The sequence below is a fragment of the Sinocyclocheilus anshuiensis genome, unplaced genomic scaffold (assembly GCF_001515605.1).
Source record: "Sinocyclocheilus anshuiensis isolate Anshui unplaced genomic scaffold, SAMN03320099.WGS_v1.1 scaffold515, whole genome shotgun sequence".
NCBI lineage: Eukaryota > Metazoa > Chordata > Actinopteri > Cypriniformes > Cyprinidae > Sinocyclocheilus > Sinocyclocheilus anshuiensis.
Window position 1 is genome coordinate 360,648 of NW_015548243.1, and position 18,749 is coordinate 379,396.

Below are 18,749 nucleotides of genomic sequence, written 5' to 3' on the forward strand. Positions count from 1 at the left end.
TAGAATCGCGATTCATATATGAATAGATTTTTACGTGCACCTCTAGTTTTCTCTTCCTCTTCTCTAAAGCAGCACAACATGGCCCCGCCCCCTTCGTTGCATGTTCCCGGGGGCGGGGCCATGTTGCACTGCTTTAGAGAAGAGGAAGAGAAAACTAGGTGCACGTAAAAATCTATTCATATATGAATCGTGATTCTGTCTTCTAACGATTCTAATGGATTCACAAGTTTCAAAATCAATGTTCTAAAGCAGCGGTTCTTAATACTGTTCCTCGCGTCCCCTGCTCTGCACACACTCTGCATCTCTCTCTCTCTCTCTCTCTCTCATTCAGCTCAGCTCAGCTCAGCTCCAACAATGAACTGTTCCATTTATACACTTATTTTCACATAGCTATGAGATGTTATACATGGTTGCGTGCGGTTGCCGTACTGTATTAAAGCTTTAATCAGGATAAAAACGTATATTAAAAGCTAATAGAAGCAGTAGCATTTACAAATAACAACATATCTAAAAGTATGAGACAACAACAAACAAAAAACATACCATTAAGAGCCGTGCTTGCACAGGTTCTGCACGATCCTCTTCAATAATATCCTCTGCGTCTCATTCGTGCTCAAATTGATAAGCGATATTAACGACGCGTTGTTTACAATATAACCGGCGCGCTTGCCGCTGAGCTGAGGGGCGTGATGATTAGACGCACACTAGAGGCAGTTTAGCCAATCACAACACACTGGGCTAGCTAACCAATCTGAGCCCATCGCGTATTTCTGAGGGAGGGGCTTCATAAAAGCAGGAAATGATCAGCGCGTTTATGGGAGAAGGGACAGAGTAGTGTAGAATAAAGGTAAATTATGTGAAAAATAATGCGTTTTTTTCTTTTTTTTAAACAAAGCATTAACACATGTTAGACTGCACCCCATAAACACAATCAAGCCTAGAAAAAAAAAACAGTCAACCATCCCTTTAAATATTTATGCTTTAATTGTAGTTATAGTTTTATTACACTTTTAGTTTTTGTTTATTTCCAGTTAATAATTTTAGTTCTTAAAATTAAACTTCTTTCAGTTAGTTGCTAAGGCAACAATTACATTTTTAACTAATGTTTGTTTTATTTTATTTCAGATTAATTTCAATTAGCAATAATGTTTTAGGTTTTGTTTTAGTTGCTTGTATGCTGTAAACACATGCCAAAATAATATTTTCACATGCTGCAGTTATGATTGATATATCAGTATCAGCCAGTGTTTATTTAAATTAATACGAAGCAGATAATGTACAGTGTGCTTTAATTTATTTGTTCATTTATTTATTTATTTTCTTCCTACAGTACTTTTTCTATGGCAGGTTTCTGTGTATTTTTTTAAAAAGCATCTTTTGTGCTCCATATTTTGACATCGATTAGGATTTGACGTGAAGCATTTACAATTTGATTGTGACAAATGTTTTTTTAATTATTTATTTATTAAAAATGTATAACCATATCTACATATCTCAATCAATTAAGATTAATCCATGCCTAGTATATTCCTCTCCTAACCATGTAGTGTCTTAGATAGATAGATAGATAGATAGATAGATAGATAGATAGATAGATAACCATTTCACTTAGAATCTAGAATTGTGTATGCTTTGCATGCATAACTTCATCACTCATTATTCTTATTATCAGTGACAATGTAAACAATTATTAATGCATCCTCAATATATTCCTTTGACCTGGTTATAAATCTTAATTTGCTTAGTATAAACTGTTGCTTTGATTCAGTCCCTATTTTGTTTAAAGCAACTGAGTGCAGATGGACAGTTTGTCCATATTCTCACAAATGTTGTTAGAACTGATTTCATTTACTATTAAATACACTGATTTCATGCTGCACTTCAATTAATTTTTCTCTTTGGCGTGCTGATGAATCAATGGTTTCTTGTTTTCTTCTCTCTATAATAAACCTCTTGACGTCTGATTCTCAGAATTTCTTTTCTGCATAGATTAAACACAGTGTTATATTCATTTAGTTTCTTTTCATCTTTACACGACATTTAACACAGACGCTGTTATTTGAGACGAGCTTGTCATAATTTGAGTTTTGATTGATATCAGATGTGTTGGTTTGTCTTTCAGAGTTAAAGAAGCTCTTAAAGGGGTCATATGATGCGATTTTAAGTTTTCCTTTCTCTTTGGAGTGTTACAAGCTGATTGTGCATAGATAAGATCCCTGAAGTTGCAAAGACTAAAGTCTCAAAACCAAAGAGATATACTTGATCAAAGTTAAGACTCTGCCACGCCCCCCTAAAACGGCTCGTTCTAACACGCCCCCACATAAGCAGAGTCAGATTGTGCAGAGGACTCATCTGGTTCCCTTTTGTAATGTTACAAAAGATTTCTATTTCAAACAAATGTTCTTTTGAACTTTCTATTCATCAAAGAAACCTGAAAAAATAGGTGTCCACAAAATATTGGACAGCACAAATATTTTCAACATTGATAACAATGGGAAATGTTTCTTGAGCAGCAAATCAGCATATTAGAATGATTTCTGAAGATCATGTGACACTGAAGACTGGAGTAATGATGCTGAAAATGCAGCTTTGATCACAGGAGTATATTACATTTGAACAGATATTCACGTCGAAAATTATTCTTTTGAATTATAATAATATATTTCACAACTTGTACTGTATTTTTGATCAAATAAATGCAGTCTTGGTGAGAGACTTTTTTCAAAAACATTGAACCATCTTATCGACCCTAAACTTTTCAAAGCTATCGTATTTGCTGAAATAAAAAGTGAAAGTGACGTGACATGTGGCCAAGTATGGTTACCCATCTGCTGCTTACCTGGGCGACGCTGAGATCATAGAGCTGCTCATCCTGTCAGGTATGAAGGGTCATTTCCACCCCAAATGCTCAGAATGAGCTGGGAGAACCCAAACCTCGAGTATAGTGACTGAAATATCAGCCAGATTTATTAATAGACCAATATTATGATAGAATTTGGGTTGATGGATAAATCTACGCTACCATTCAAAAGTTTAGGCTCAGTAAGATTTTTTAAAGTTTTTGAAAGAATGCTCTTATGCTCATCAAGGCTGCATTTATTTGATCAAAAATACAGTAAAAACAGTAAAAATTGTGAAATATTATCACAATTTAAAATAACTTTTGATTAGTTTAATGCATCCTTGCTGAATAAAAGTATTCATATCTTTAAAAAAAATATCTTACAGACCCCAAACTTTTGAACGATAGTGTACAACTATTTGTGTTTTCATCTAAACAAAATACATCAATCATTTAAATACAATAGAAACCACCTAGCAACACCTTAGCAACCACTAACGACAACACTGACATTGTGTATATAAAATATGTAACATAAATTAATTAAACTGCAAATAGGTTATATTTGTTGAGCACTACACCAATGACACACTTGACAAAACACACATCATGTGACGTCTTGAATTGGCCATGTGTAAAGGAGGAGGAGTTGTCATGAATGAAAGAGTAAAAGTAACAGGTGCTGCCGTATTTTAAGCAGCAGATGTGATCACAGAGCATTTTGGGGGTTTATTTTTAACAGGCTCACAGGAAGCTCCACGTGTCCTGCTTCAGCTGTGACATTAAAAGTATAATTCATTCACGCACACATCCTCCCTCTCTCTCTCTCTCTCTCTCTCTCTCTCTCTCTCTCTCTCTCTCTCAGGGGCACGAGTGAATGCCAAAGATAATAAATGGCTCACTCCTCTTCATCGGGCCGTAGCTTCCTGTAGTGAGGTACGACACGTCCTCCAGCGTCAGAACAACAGATATAAACAAATGAAATGGCTTTCAAGCTCATTAATGTGATTGTGTGTTCAGGAGGCTGTGCAGGTGCTGCTGAAACACTCGGCGGATGTGAATGCACGGGATAAGAACTGGCAGACGCCGCTGCATGTGGCCGTGTCCCATAAAGCCGTGCGCTGCGCAGAGGCGTTAGTCCCATTGCTAAGTAACGTCAACGTGTCGGACCGCGCCGGACGTACGGCTCTACACCACGCGGCCTTCAGCGGACACCTGGAGGTCAGGCGCTCAGTTTTTCAAGGTCTACAGATCAGCAGATGCTCAATATCTGCCCGTGCTGGATGTGAGACGTTTGCACAATATACTGTGTGTCATAGCAGAGTTCATGAGACCAGTTTACACCAGGAATGAAACGAAAAGTGAAATGAATTGCAAATGAACAACATATTAACACCAAGAATGCAACAAGAAAGTCTTTGTTCATATACTTTAATGCGAAATACAGAAAGCCGTTTAATAATATTAGTTTCACTTGTGTTAATGCATTGATATGGTCATTGTGTGATACAGGCCAAAACCACTAGTTAATTGCTTCTGTTTTGCATTTTTCTAGTCTCACAAATTGCAAAGTTTGGCGTCAGTAAGTTGTTTTTTTTTTTTTTTTAAAAAGAATACTTTTATTCATCAAGGATGCATTAAATTGATCAAAAGTGACATCCAACAGATATTAAATATATAATATAATCCAGTGGACTATGTTAAATGTATTAGACTGTATTATTGGCATAAAAGAACTGTTTGACATAATAATTAATCTACATTTAATAATTAATCTACACCAAGGCATTTATTTGATCAAAAATGAAGAGTAAAAAGATCAATATTGTGAAATATTTTTACAATTTAAAATCACTGTTTTCTATGTGATTATATTGTAAAATGTAATTTATTGCAGGTGAATGAGAAGGGCTTCTCCCCGCTGCACTTCACCGCTGCATCCCGCCAGGGGGCGCTCTGTCTTGAGCTGCTCATCGCCAACAGAGCCAACGTCAACAGCAAGGTCAGAGAGTCCTGCAAGAAAAACCCTCACCACCTCACAATGTCAATTAAAGTCTTTAAACTATATAATCAGACATGTATAGCCAGTAACACAAATGCCCTTACTACACACAAACATTCATAAAATTTCCTTTTTCAAAAACTTTGTGTTTATCTCTTGTCCAGAGTAAAGATGGTAAAACTCCTCTCCACATGGCAGCCATTCACGGGCGATACTCCAGATCACAGGCCATCATTCAGAACGGTGAGTGTGTTATTCTCTCCGTTTCTTGTTCATCTTCCTCTCCTGTCTCTCCTCATCCTCTCTTTCCTCATGTATAGGCGCAGAGATCGACAGCGAGGACGAGAACGGAAACTCTCCACTTCATATAGCGGCTCGTTACGGTCACGAGCTGCTCATCAACACTCTCATAACTAACGGTGCAGACACGGCAAAGTGAGTGACAGTATGAGTGTTTACAGCTACGCATAATTCATGAGCTCATGCTGATCATGTGACCGTGATTCCGCCTCTGTAGGCGGGGCATCCACGGTATGTTCCCGCTGCATCTGGCGGCTCTGAGCGGATTTTCAGACTGCTGCTGGAAACTGCTCTCCTCAGGTGAATCGCATTCATTGTGAAGATTTATTTATGTTTATAACAGCAGTTCAAATCGATTTCTGTGCATGATATCTGTGCATATTTTTCCCTCTCTCAGTAAAGTACCTTGGGCTTTTATCTGGTCTTGATAATGGATATCTGTTGGTTCAGGTTTTGATGTCGACACGCCGGATGACTTTGGCAGGACGTGTTTGCATGCTGCAGCTGCAGGAGGGTGAGTCACATCGCTGCTGCTCACTGATTGGCTCGTCAGCACCCCCTGTAGCCTGGATGATCTGTTGTCCTGATCATGTGACCGTCTCTCCTTCTTTTCTCCAGGAATCTGGAGTGTTTAAATCTGTTGCTCAACACAGGTGCGGACTTTAATAGGAAAGACAGATTTGGGAGGTGAGTTACATTAGATCATCAAACCTAAGTTAACTTCAAAATCAAAAGATACACTACTGTTCAAAAAGTTTATGGTTTTTGTAAATGCTTTTGAAAGAAGTCTCTTCGGCTTGCCAAGGCAGCATTTATTTGCTCAGAAATACAGTAAAAACAATAAAATTGTAAAAATATATAATTTAAAATAACAGTTTTCTGTTAATATATGTTAAAATGATGCCAGTGGTGGTTTTGTAGGCTAACATTAATGCCTTGAATTTTATGCGAGCAGCTATTGGTAGCCAGTGCAAATTGATAAACAGAGGTGTGATGTGCATTCTTTTCGGCTCGTTAAAAATTCTGGATTAATGGAACCACAAGCAGTTCTGTCTTGGCAAGGTTGAGTTGAAGGTGATGGTCCTTCATCCAGCAAGAAATGTGAGATGCGAGCAGCTATCGTCGGATCATCAGGATGGAATGAGAGATAGAGTTGAGTGTCATCAGCATAGCAGTGATATGAAAAGCCATGTTTCTGAATGACAACCTAGTGATGCCATGTAGACAGAGAAGAGAAGTGGTTCAAGAACTGAGCCCTGAGGCACCCCAGTAGTTAGATGTGTGTGTGTGTGTGTGTGTGTATATATATATATATATACACACACAAGTACTTTTTTTTTTCTTTTTGGGTTGAAATGTGACCCAGCCATGTTGTTGACAGGCTCCACACTTACAGTCATCTGGTGTCATTAAAGCAGTCTGCGATGTGTATTTTCCTACAGATCTCCAGCACAGATATTGAGAGCTGCAGTGATAAAGCAGCATTACAGGAATCCTGCAGCAGGAATATGGTTATGATTTATCTCTGTCTCTCTCAGGATGGTGCTGCATTACGCTGCTGCTAACTGTAACTATCAGTGTGTGTTTGCTCTGGTGGGCTCCGGGGCCAGTGTGAACGAGCGGGACGTCAGGGGCCGCAGTCCACTGCACTACACCGCTGCCGCAGACTCGGACGGCAAGTGAGTGAACACAAACACATTCAGCACACTGCACACATTCAAGGTCAAGTGGAGCGCACTGCATTGTGGGATACAGTATTTTCAGTAGTGTGTTCTAGTTGCACACATACTGTATCAGCAAATGCAGTAGGTCATGCGGGTATTTCAGGCATATAGAAATGTGTTTATTGTGCACAGATACTGCATACTACTTTATTTCATAAATAGAATACATTAGTGCCGCTCACTTTTTCCAGAAGTATTTTCACGATTATTCTAAAAATAAGTTTAAATAATGTGACTTGATTGCTTCAGCAAATGCATATACCATCGCTTAACACCCTCAGAGTTCACAGAGCTATCTTTAAAATCAATTTCTGTTAAGGACCATGTTTTGCATCATTGTTGTTGTTAACTAATACTATAAAAAAACAGTTTATTTAAGTGAAATAAAGCTGAAATAAGATATAAATATTAGATAAAAAAATTAAAATTAGAAATGCTGCCTTAGCAACTAACTGAAATAATTACATTTATGCTAAAGTACTGAATCTATGAAAAAAACGATTTGCTTACAATGATTGATTGTTGGAATTTTCTGAACAGCATCATGGGTAGTGTAGTTATTACCACAAATTCTGCTGTTAAACGCAATAAAAAAAAAAGTTGAAATAATGCAAACTGGTGGCTTTAACAAACTCATATACCATTGATTAACAAAGTCTGAGTTCACCGTAGGTTTGTCTTTACAGGCTTATGAGTTATCGTTAAAAATCAGTTTCACTGTGGATAAAATGAGTAGGGTTTTGAACACGTCTGTATTCTGTATAGTGTGCGTTTGACTCATTGATCTGATCGGTGTCTCTGTCAGGTGTCTGGAGTATCTGTTGAGGAATGATGCGAATCCAGCTCTCAGGGATAAAGACGGATACAGCGCCGTTCACTACGCCTCAGCGTACGGCCACCGAGTGTGTCTGGAGCTGGTCAGTACGTTACACACACACACCGTGAGCTTAAAACACTCCTCACTGCTGTGTTTGGTGCTCATCTCTGTGTTTTGTTTTACAGATCGCCAATGAAACACCGTTAGATGTGGTGAGTTGAAATCCGTTTGTTTCAACTGACAATCACAATGCAAAATCTGTCCAGTGCTGCCCTCTAATGGACTCATAAAGTCACTATGAGATCACAAATCAACTCTATTTACTGTATTGAGAAATGTTTCTGGTCTTATTATGTTTGTTTTATCAGTGCAAGAAGAGGAGAACATTTTCATAATCTTTCGTTATCTGTCAAACTGTAATAATTCTCTTTCCACCTCTGAAACCATTGTTCTGTTGACATAACCAAGCTTATGAGGGTGGAAAAATATTATTAATGAATGACAACATTTTATGATCCAATCTCATCTTGATAATTAAAATCAAGTCCTGCCCTTATTTCTCTGAATATTGAATAACTTGCATGCAATGCCATTTTATGTTCTCAAGTATAAACATTTTTTTTTTCACTTTATTCCTCTGATATATAATTGAATTTAAATGTGTGTATTTTCAGCTGACAGACACGTCTGCATCAAGCATCCTACATGACACAGACATCCAGCCTCCCATCAGCCCTTTACACCTAGCGGTGAGTAAGAGCTCCAGATCTCTGATTCTGTTCAATAATATTGGAATATTATATGGAATATTTCTAGTTCAGCTGAAGAGTTCTGCCATTTGTAAAACAATGAGTCATTCAAAACAGCATTAAACAAAACACTGTGTTGTTATTGTTAACTAAAACTGTTAAAAATTGTTTTTGGTAATTAAAATGAAGCTAAAATAAAATAAAGAAAAGAAAATATATTTTCATATATTTATATTTCATTATTTTTTAATTTTCTGTTAAGTTTTTCAAGTTCACATTTTTCATGTAAATCAGTATTTTATATTTTGTTTTGTTTCAGCTTTATTTGAATTGTCAAATTTTAGTAGTTTGTTTTAGTTAACAATAACAGCACTGATGCAGTACAACGTTTTTCATTATTTAATGCTGTATGGTTACTAAAACTCAAACTGAAATAATTCAAAACAAAGTTATATAGAAGTATTTAAAAAATAATAAAATGACAAGCACATGAACAAAATAATAAAACTTAAACTAAAACTCAAACAAGAAGCAAAAATATAAAAATAACATATAAAAAGCTAATAAAAAATATTAATAAACACTTTTAAAGCATTTAAATAATACTAAAATAACAGTGTATTACAGTGTACTATAGTCTTGTTAGGCATAATGTTCAAAAAATAAAAAAGGCACCTATGTTCATTAATAATCACATTAAACAAGTCTTCAACCAAATAATATGGTTTATTAGTCCAGTATAGATTCAATATGCAAGTCAAAGATTTGCTAGATTGCTTTAAAATGTGGCTCATCCAGTCAGATTTTAGAGTTAAAATCTGTTTTATAATATTTTATGTTGATTACAGTAATGACATTTGAAAACTGAAGTTATGTGTGTGTTTCCAGGCGTATCACGGTCACCATCACGCTCTGGAGGTTCTGGTGCAGTCTCTGCTGGATCTGGATGTGAGGACGCCGCAGGGTCACACGGCTCTCAGTCTGGCGGCGTTTAAGGGTCACGTGGAGTGTGTGGATATTCTGATCAATCAGGGCGCGTCCATGATGCTGAAGGACTACACACACAAGAGGAGCGCCGTACACTCCGCAGGTCAACCACACAAACACACTCTGCAGGCCAACCACACACTAAAGGCATCAGACACTAGACTCAGCCTTAGCCTGAACACTGCTGCATATTATACACAGTTGAATGGCTTTACCAGTTGCTGGATTTGTTGAGCTTTTGAATTGATTTGGAGTTGCTGAATTTATCTTTTTATATATATGTATATATTCAGGTTTGTTTGAGGCACTTAGTAGCTAATAAATGAGATTTCCATTAGCACACCTTTATGTTCACTATCACTGAAGTTTGTGGTCAGCAAGATTTTTTTTTTATGTTTTTTAAACAAAATTCTTATCTGCTTACCAAGGCTGCATTTATTTGTTAAAAATAGTAATATTGTAAAATATTTTTGCTATTCAAAATAACTGTTTTCTATGTGATTATCTGTTAAAATGTAATTTATTCCTGTGATCAAAGCTGAATTTTCAGCATCATTACTCCAGTCTTCAGTGTCACATGATCCTTCAGAAATCATTCTAATATGCTGATTTGCTGCTCAAGAAACATTTCTGATTATTATCAATCTTGAAAACAGTTGTGTGGCTTCATATTTTTGTTGAAACCGTGATACATTTCACAATAGAAAGTTCAAAAGAACAGTATTAATTTGAAATAGAAAGTTTTGTTACATTATAAATGTCTTTACTGTCAATTTGATGCATAAAATAATACAATTAAAGAATAAAAGTATGAATTTCTTTCAGAAATCAAAAAAAAATATGGCGGACCTCAAGCTGCTGTGTATATCCAATTTAACATTTACGTGCATATAATTGTCAAAATGCAAAAATACAAACTGTGCTTGCTCGCTCCTGTCCTTGATCCTGATCCTTCTGTCTAAATGGTCAGTTTTTGGTCAAAATACACTGGTTTATAATGCTTGTCTTGTATAGCCAGACTTGATGGTACGTGAAGATGTTAAATGAGATATTTGAGGTCAGATGAGATGATTTGATTGTGGGTTTTTGTGTCTGTCCATCTGTCTGCAGCCATGAACGGTCACTCTGAGTGTCTGCGTCTGCTCATCCACAGCAGTGACCAGCAGACGGCCGTCAGCATGCGTGATGGGAAGGGACAGTGAGTTACAGGACTTCTCTATCTCAGATGTATGGTCCATTGATTGTTGATCTGATCGTGTGTGTGTGTGTGGTCAGGACTCCTCTGATGTTGGCGGTTCTGGGTGGACACACAGATTGTGTGTATCTTCTGTTGAGTGAAGGAGCCGGTGTGGAGGCCAGCGATAAATGGGGCAGGACGGCCCTCCACCGCGGGGTCAGTCTCACACTCAGGCACCTGCCAGTTCATCTGCACTTTCACTTTACTCTCTATTTATCTTTTTCTAAATTAGATTTTCTGTACTTTCGTTTTAAAGGAATGGCTTCAATACAAGTTAAATTCCAACAATGCAATAATGCAATCATAATAAATCTTTGAAAATATTAAGCTTAATTAAAAATTTTGTAAAATATTAATATATATAATGGCAATACCTAATAAATAATTAACAAATATAGTAAACCAGGCCATGTGCTTTGAGAGTTTAACCTGTTCTGAACTTGGAACAGTATGTTTGTTTGTTTGTTTATATTTTTAATTTTATTTTTATTGATTGATTGACTGATTGAACAAAACCTGAATATTAAAACGAGTTGAAATTAGTTGGTAATCCATATTATGACACAAATGCTGCTTACAGCATGTTGTTTGTTTGTTTATATTTGTTATTCATTTATTTAATTTTTTATTTTTAGTTTATTTTTACTCATTTATTTAACAAAAACTGAGAGATAAGATAAATTTATTTTCTATGTTAATCCATTTTATGCCACACATGCTGCCAGCAGACTTGTCCTAAACCTGAAACATTCCTGTAAAGTTGTTCAGAGTCATTCTAAACTAAGCTCTTCTGTGTGTGTGTGTGTGTGTGTGTGTGTGTGTGTGTGTGTGAGACAGGCAGTGATGGGTCACCAGGGGTGTGTGGAGGCGCTGTTGCAGCACGGCTCCAGTCTGCTGGTTCAGGACAGCAGGGGGCGCTCTCCTATGCACCTGGCGGCTGCCTGCGGTCATGTGGGGGTCCTGAGGGCCCTTCTGAAGGCCCAGAAGACCGTCCTCGTCCTCAAGGACAACTGTGGTTACACACCGCTGCACTGGGCCTGTTATAACGGTACATGTGTGATGTTACCCTTACTGCAGGGATTAAAGTTCTCCGTCGCTACGACGGATTTCCGTTAATTGCAGTGAATCTACAACGGATTTCCGTCAATTGGAAAAAATTTGGGGAAAAGAAACATTTAGCAAAAATCATCCCCGCCACGGCTGCAGCTTCTCAGTGACAACATAGTGACTCCGCTCGCATCATTCACAGTCGGGGTATTAGCAGAGAACACAGAGCAGAACTTAAATTTCGGCGCGGGATTGCGGCTATTAATAACAATTGTACTCATTCCCGCAGGTTCCGCGCTTATAACGCGATGACAGATGATGGAATGTATCATTTGAATGTGCTTTTGAGTCTTGAGAACTCACTCGCACGCTCTCATTTTCTGTGCGCCCACAGATCGCGATAAGGAGAGTGACAACTTTTAATAGTTATTAAGGGAGTTTGCAAATGTGATTATTGATTTAATACAACAGTTCAATAAACAAGTACTGCCTGATTTTGCTCTATTTCTTCAACGAAAATAGTTCCAAATAAAGTAACAGCTCAGCTGCTGCGCATCTCTAAAAGCGAACACAGCGATGTTTAATTAATTCAATGAAAGTGCGTTTTTGAAAGAATCTAGTCAGTGATTCATGATTACCCATTCATAAAGACAGTCACTTGCTTAATTCCTGAATGAATCAGCTGTTCGAACGAATCAATGGAATGAATGATTCAGTGATAACATTTAGTTTAATTTTTAGTGTATAATTTCAGTTATTTAAATCATCTAATATTTATGTTTTCAAAATGTTATATTTAAAAGATTAATCTCCACATGAATGTATGAATTTAATTGCACTCAAGCCTCATTAAACGTCTGAAAATGTCACTTTTGTGTTCTTCTGTGCCACCTCTGTAGTACAAATTAATTTTTTATTAATACTAATTTCATATGATTGGTAACTTATTTGTCTTATTCTACTTATTATATTGTTTTAAATAGAAGTTTGAAAAAGCTTATAAACATACATTTTTGAATTTGACAGATGAAAATGATGCCATTATAAAGGTAAAAAGAAAATACCTCTCTAAGTCACTTTAAGGAGTCAAATGTCACCTCGTATTAGGAAGGATAATTTTTTATCAGAATTTTTGATTATTGATCAGAAGGTGCTCCTAAATTTTTTAAATTAGGACAAGCGCTCCTAAAAAGAAAAGTAAGCATAGAGCCATGTGTATCAGTATATTAGATCTGTGCATGAGGTCTTAAAGAGACAGCAGCCTAAATAAACCTCCTGCTGACTTTCATTATACAGTGAAGACTAACCAGTGTTATTTTACAGTTGAATAGATTATAGTTGGACCTAACTGAAAAAAATTTAAGTACTGTTAATTTAATTTGTATCTTGTTATTATTTTTGTTTGTGCTATTGATTGTAATTAGTTTATTTGTTCTTATTTTATTATTTACTATTTACTTGTCTTTTTTAGTTAAAATAAATTCAATTCTGAGTGCACATGATTCTTTGGTGGGCAGGGGGCGTGGTCCATGAGAAATAGTCCTGCCACCACAGCTGGAAAAAATCCTAGGAAACACTGCATACATTTAATAAAATTAGAAAAATGCCATTGCAAAGGTAAAAAGAAAATACCCCTGTAAGTCACTTTAAGGAGTCAAATGTCACCTCGTATTAGGAAGGCTAATTTTTGATCAGAATTTATTATTGTTCAGAAGGTGCTCCTAAATTTTTTAAAATAAGGAGGACAAGCGCTCCTAATTACACAAAAAAACTGCTCTTAAACTGGGTGTGACAGGTGTGGCTGTGGAATGGGGTTTGGCTGAGGAAAAATTCAGTCAAAATATTTTTTTTTGCTTTAACCCCTGTTACTGTCATCCGAGCAAAATAATGTGATGTACAGCTACACCGCCCTGCATTATACAGTATTTGCTCAGTGATATACTAGTGTCTTGCTAATTTTGTGAAATAGTGGCTGTTTTGCTGTAGCACGTCACAATTTCTGACAAAATATGTGCATTTTGTAGCATTTTTGCTTTTGACCACCATTTGTGCAGTTTAGAAATCTTGTATTCTTCCTTAATCAGCAGAAAAGCTGTCACGTACACATGATTCCTGTCTGAATCTGAGCACTATTTGTCCAATTCTCAGCCTATTTCACATGCAAGACATTATTTTATGTCTAATCCTGATTTCAAGGTCAGAATTATGGCCAGTGACAGAAGAACATGCAAACATGAGCCTGATGTTTTCTGCTGCATCTGTGTTTTACTACATACAAACAGCCACAGAAAATGACCGGTTTTGTGGCGAAAAAAAGCTAAAAAAAGTTGATACACAGGTATATTATAGTTAACTAAAACTGAAACTAAAACCATTAAAAAGAAAAAAACTAATTGTGACTTAATAGTGGCTGTTTTGCTGTAGCACGTCACAATTTCTGACAAAATATGTGCATTTTGTAGCATTTTTGCTTTTGACCACCATTTGTGCAGTTTAGAAATCTTGTATTCTTCCTTAATCAGCAGAAAAGCTGTCACGTACACATGATTCCTGTCTGAATCTGAGCACTATTTGTCCAATTCTCAGCCTATTTCACATGCAAGACATTATTTTATGTCTAATCCTGATTTCAAGGTCAGAATTATGGCCAGTGACAGAAGAACATGCAAACATGAGCCTGATGTTTTCTGCTGCATCTGTGTTTTACTACATATAAACAGCCACAGAAAATGACCGGTTTTGTGGCGAAAAAAAAAAACTGTTCAGTGATACACAGGTATATTATAGTTAACTAAAACTGAAACTAAAACCATTAAAAAGAAAAAAACTAATTGTGACTTGAAGGAAAATGAACATTAACTGAAATAAAATAATTTAAATGTATAAATATTTAAAATATTAATAAAAACGATAGTAAAAAAAAACTGTATGTGAACGTTTTTATTGATATATTTTGCATCATCAAATTAAGGAATAGTATACCTTTTTTGCAAATTAGCAGATTTGTTCAAGATGCCAGGCGGTAATAAATGAAGCATTATCATAGACCCTTCATGATGTGATGTATTTTTCTCTTATATGTTGATCTGTTCATCTCAGGTCATGATGCGTGTGTGGAGCTGCTGTTAGAGTACGATGTGTTTCACAGGCCGGAGGGAAACTCCTTCAGTCCGCTGCACTGCGCCGTGTAAGAAACACCTGCTCATATCATGTGCATATTAATCTTCATATTAAATGTTTGTATTAAACCAATACACACTGGAGAAAAAAAAGGGTGTAGTAGCAATTTTCACTCAGAAATTGCTAGTAAATTTCACAATTAATTAAAAAGAAACAGCAACTAGCACTGAATTAAATGAAAGACCGAAATAGTATTTACTTGTAAAACATACTCCAGTAATCTTTATTTACGTACAATGCATCTCTCTGGTCTCTCTGTTTCAGTATTAGTGATAATGAGTCTGCGGCTGAGATGCTGATAGAGACTTTAGGTCCTGCGGTTGTAAACGCCACCGACTCTCAGTCCAGGTGAGAACGGGGTTTCCTCATGGATCAGCTGTTTCAGTGCAGCACTGCTGATGTGTTTTGTGTGTCCCACAGGACTCCGCTTCACGCCGCGGCGTACACCGATCACGGGGAGTGTCTGCAGCTGCTGCTGGGTCACAACGCTCAGGTCAATGCCATCGACATGCTGGGAAAAACAGCGCTCATGATGGCCGCCGAGAACGGACAAACTAACGCCGTCGGTGAGACACGCGCATACAAAACACTAGCAGGGATCAGAACAACACGAGTAACAAATGCTTAAAAGTAACAAATAAAGTTCTATTTAAAGTTCTAACTGTCAAACGTTACAATGTAACAGAATTAGTTACTTTTATTTGAAGTAAAACTGCAATATAAAATGTTACTTTTGTAAATAATGTTTCTTAACCTTGCAAAACAGTATTTTTTAACGCTAAGGGTTTATTTTCAGTTTTCATTTTAGTTGTAGTTTTAGTTTTACTAATTATATGCTTTTGTCATTTCCATTTAGCTTTAATTTTTTACTTTCAGTTTTAGTTTTAATAATTTTATGTGCATTGATCATTGTTATTAGTTTGTTTTTTTAATTGGCTTTATTTTTATTTCAGTTTTAGTAATTTTATGTGCTTTTGTCATTTTTATTAGTTTTGTTTTTTTTATATTTATCTTTATTTTTATTCCAGTTTTAGTTTTATTCATTTTGTCATTTTGTCTTTTTTATTAGTTTTGTTTTGTATATTTATGTTTAGCTTTAGTTTTAGTAATTTATGTGCTTTTGTAATTTTTATTATTTTTTCATTCCTATTTAGCTTTATTTTTATGTCAATTTTAGTTATAGTATAGTACTTCAGCTTATTTTCAGTTAGTGGCCAAGGCAAAATTTCTACATTTTTAAGTTTGTTTTTTATCTAATATTTATGATTTAATTAATTTCAGTCATTTTTAATAGTTTTCATATTAATAAACAATATCAACACTGGTATTAATACAGACTTCTGGCGTGTTATTGCGTTGCTGTGGCTCAAGGTGGCACTAGTTTCCTTCAGATGTCTGTCATTACAGCAGATGTGTTGTTGTGATCATGTTAATCATGATATTAATGTGAGGTGCTGATTGTGTTTGTCAGAGGTGCTGGTGAGCAGCGCTAAAGCTGATATGACATTACAGGACGCTCACAGAAACACAGCCCTGCATCTGGCCTGCAGTAAGGTACCAAACACACGCTCACGTACTGATTTACATCAAACACGACATCTACTGTACATCAGTGCAGCCCTGCAGCCAGACAAACTACAGGAACTCAGAAACAAGCATGTAAAGAGCATAAAACCAATTCCTCCTGCTGCTCGGTGGATAAAAGATCCTCAGTTTCAGTGACAAACCTGTAGTCCAAAGCTTTCAGAGCCAAATATAAATAAATATTTTCATATTTTTTATTTATTTGCATGTATTCATATAGTATATGAATCTCAGTATCTCTTTTACAGTCTTGTGTGCACAGGTATTTCCATCAGGTAATGCAAATCTAGTAATTTTCAAAGTTTGTGTGTTGCAGGGACATGAAACCAGTGCCTTGTTAATTCTTGAGAAGGTGACGGACAGAAACCTCATAAACTGCACAAATGCCGCGCTGCAGACGTGAGTCCTGTATACAGTATCTTGCTCATTTGTTGTCCTCTTTATCTCAGTTTTATAGATTATAGAGAGATGTTTTTATCTTTGTCTCAGGCCGCTGCACGTCGCTGCTCGTCACGGACTGACGGTGCTCGTACAGGAGCTGCTGGGTAAAGGAGCCAGTGTCCTCGCCGTGGATGAGAACGGTGAGCGTTTAAAATCACAGCCTGTAGCATAAACAGCTGGTTTTGCTTCAAAGCAGAAATATTATATTATAGCTAACCAAAGCTAAAACTAAAACCATGAAAAAAAAAAAGTTAACTCAAATCAAATATAAAAATCTTATTTCTCAAAATGATTTTTTCTTTTCAATTTCATTTTATTTTTACTAAAATAACAACTGAAATAAAAAAGAAAAAAGACAGAAATAAAATAACTAATAAAAAATGACAAACACAAAATTACAAAAATTTAAATTTAAAATGAAAAAGGAAAACAAAAATACAACCAAATTCAAAATATTAATAGAAAGTATAATACCATCTCTATTATACTAAAATAACACCGCAAAATACAAAACTAAAATAAAAAAAACAATGAAGCTTTTCAATTGAAATCTATATTGAAGAAACATCACTATCAATATGAAAAAGCAGTTGCAGCACAGGTCCAAGCTCACCTTAGTAATAAAAACTTATATGAGTGTTTTCAGTCAGGATTTCGTCCCAAGCATAGTACCGAAACCGCCTTGGTGAGAGTAACAAATGATCTGTTAATGGCTGCTGATGGTGGGTCCTTATCTATTCTTGTTTTGCTTGATTTGAGTTCAGCTTTTGATACCATTTCACACAATATTTTGTTAAACCGTTTATCTGCTATTGGTATCTCTGGTATTCCTCTCGCCTGGTTTACTTCATACCTTTCCAATCGTACACAGTTCGTACAATTAAAAAGTTTTCATTCCCAGCTTTTTTCTGTTAGCTGTGGCGTCCCCCAAGGTTCTGTCCTAGGTCCTCTGTTGTTCCTAATCTATCTTCTCCCACTTGGTAATATCTTTTCTAAATTTGGTATTAAATTTCACTGTTACGCTGATGATACACAACTTTATGTATCTACTAAGCCTGATTCCATTCTTCCACCTATCTGCCTTATCGTTTAACCACCATAGGTCATAGAGCCTCTAGCCGTGCTGCTCCTCGCCTTTGGAATTCTCTCTCAGCTAACATCCGCAACTTAGATTCGTTATCCCAATTCAAAGCTAAACTCAAAACTCACTTATTCAGAATAGCTTATCCTACATGATTACTGTCTACACAAATATTTAACTGCTCCTTTTCTTTTTATGGTTCATTGATATTGCTATTTATTGTTATTTATTGCTGTTTTATTTATTGTTCATGATGTACGGTGACCTTGAGTGATTTGAAAGGCGCCTTAAATAAAATGTATTATTATTATTTACCTCAAGGCACAGAAATACATTACAGTTTAACAGAGATTCACATAGAAAACAGCTGTTTTAAATTAGAATAATATTTCACAATGGTACGTTTTTTTTTTTTTTTTTGTATTTTTGATCAAATAAATGCAGCCTTGATGAACAGAAGAGACTTTTTTCAAAAGCAATTAAAAATGTTTCTTGATTTTCGTTTCACATGCCTAAACATTTATTAATTTAATAACTTAATTAGTAAAATAATTTTATTTATAATAATTTAATGTTTCCAGGTTACACTCCAGCTTTGGTTTGTTAAATACATGCACGTACTGTTCCTAATTTTTATTTAGTAATATACAGTACCTCACAGAAGTGAGTACACCCCTCACATTTTTGTAAATATTTTATTATATCTTTTCATGTGACAACACTGAAGAAATGACACTTTGCTACAATGTAAAGTAGTG

At 35.9% G+C, this 18,749-nt stretch overlaps 1 protein-coding gene across 1 annotated transcript in view; it reads left to right on the forward strand.

Annotated features, from left to right (window-relative positions):
• LOC107655095 (serine/threonine-protein phosphatase 6 regulatory ankyrin repeat subunit A-like) overlaps window positions 1-18,749 on the forward strand; it is a 21,230-nt gene that overhangs the window by 542 nt on the left and 1,939 nt on the right. Inside the window, exons 2-24 of the mRNA XM_016442515.1 lie at window positions 2,816-2,879; window positions 3,708-3,778; window positions 3,863-4,063; window positions 4,740-4,844; window positions 5,009-5,087; window positions 5,165-5,279; window positions 5,362-5,444; window positions 5,595-5,658; window positions 5,763-5,831; window positions 6,683-6,823; window positions 7,674-7,785; window positions 7,871-7,897; window positions 8,360-8,434; window positions 9,323-9,524; window positions 10,532-10,619; window positions 10,697-10,814; window positions 11,496-11,706; window positions 14,805-14,892; window positions 15,150-15,233; window positions 15,306-15,451; window positions 16,357-16,439; window positions 16,786-16,868; window positions 16,959-17,050. Of these exons, the coding sequence (XP_016298001.1) occupies window positions 2,816-2,879; window positions 3,708-3,778; window positions 3,863-4,063; window positions 4,740-4,844; window positions 5,009-5,087; window positions 5,165-5,279; window positions 5,362-5,444; window positions 5,595-5,658; window positions 5,763-5,831; window positions 6,683-6,823; window positions 7,674-7,785; window positions 7,871-7,897; window positions 8,360-8,434; window positions 9,323-9,524; window positions 10,532-10,619; window positions 10,697-10,814; window positions 11,496-11,706; window positions 14,805-14,892; window positions 15,150-15,233; window positions 15,306-15,451; window positions 16,357-16,439; window positions 16,786-16,868; window positions 16,959-17,050 (2,401 nt within the window). The remainder of the gene's footprint in view (window positions 1-2,815; window positions 2,880-3,707; window positions 3,779-3,862; window positions 4,064-4,739; window positions 4,845-5,008; window positions 5,088-5,164; window positions 5,280-5,361; window positions 5,445-5,594; window positions 5,659-5,762; window positions 5,832-6,682; window positions 6,824-7,673; window positions 7,786-7,870; window positions 7,898-8,359; window positions 8,435-9,322; window positions 9,525-10,531; window positions 10,620-10,696; window positions 10,815-11,495; window positions 11,707-14,804; window positions 14,893-15,149; window positions 15,234-15,305; window positions 15,452-16,356; window positions 16,440-16,785; window positions 16,869-16,958; window positions 17,051-18,749) is intronic.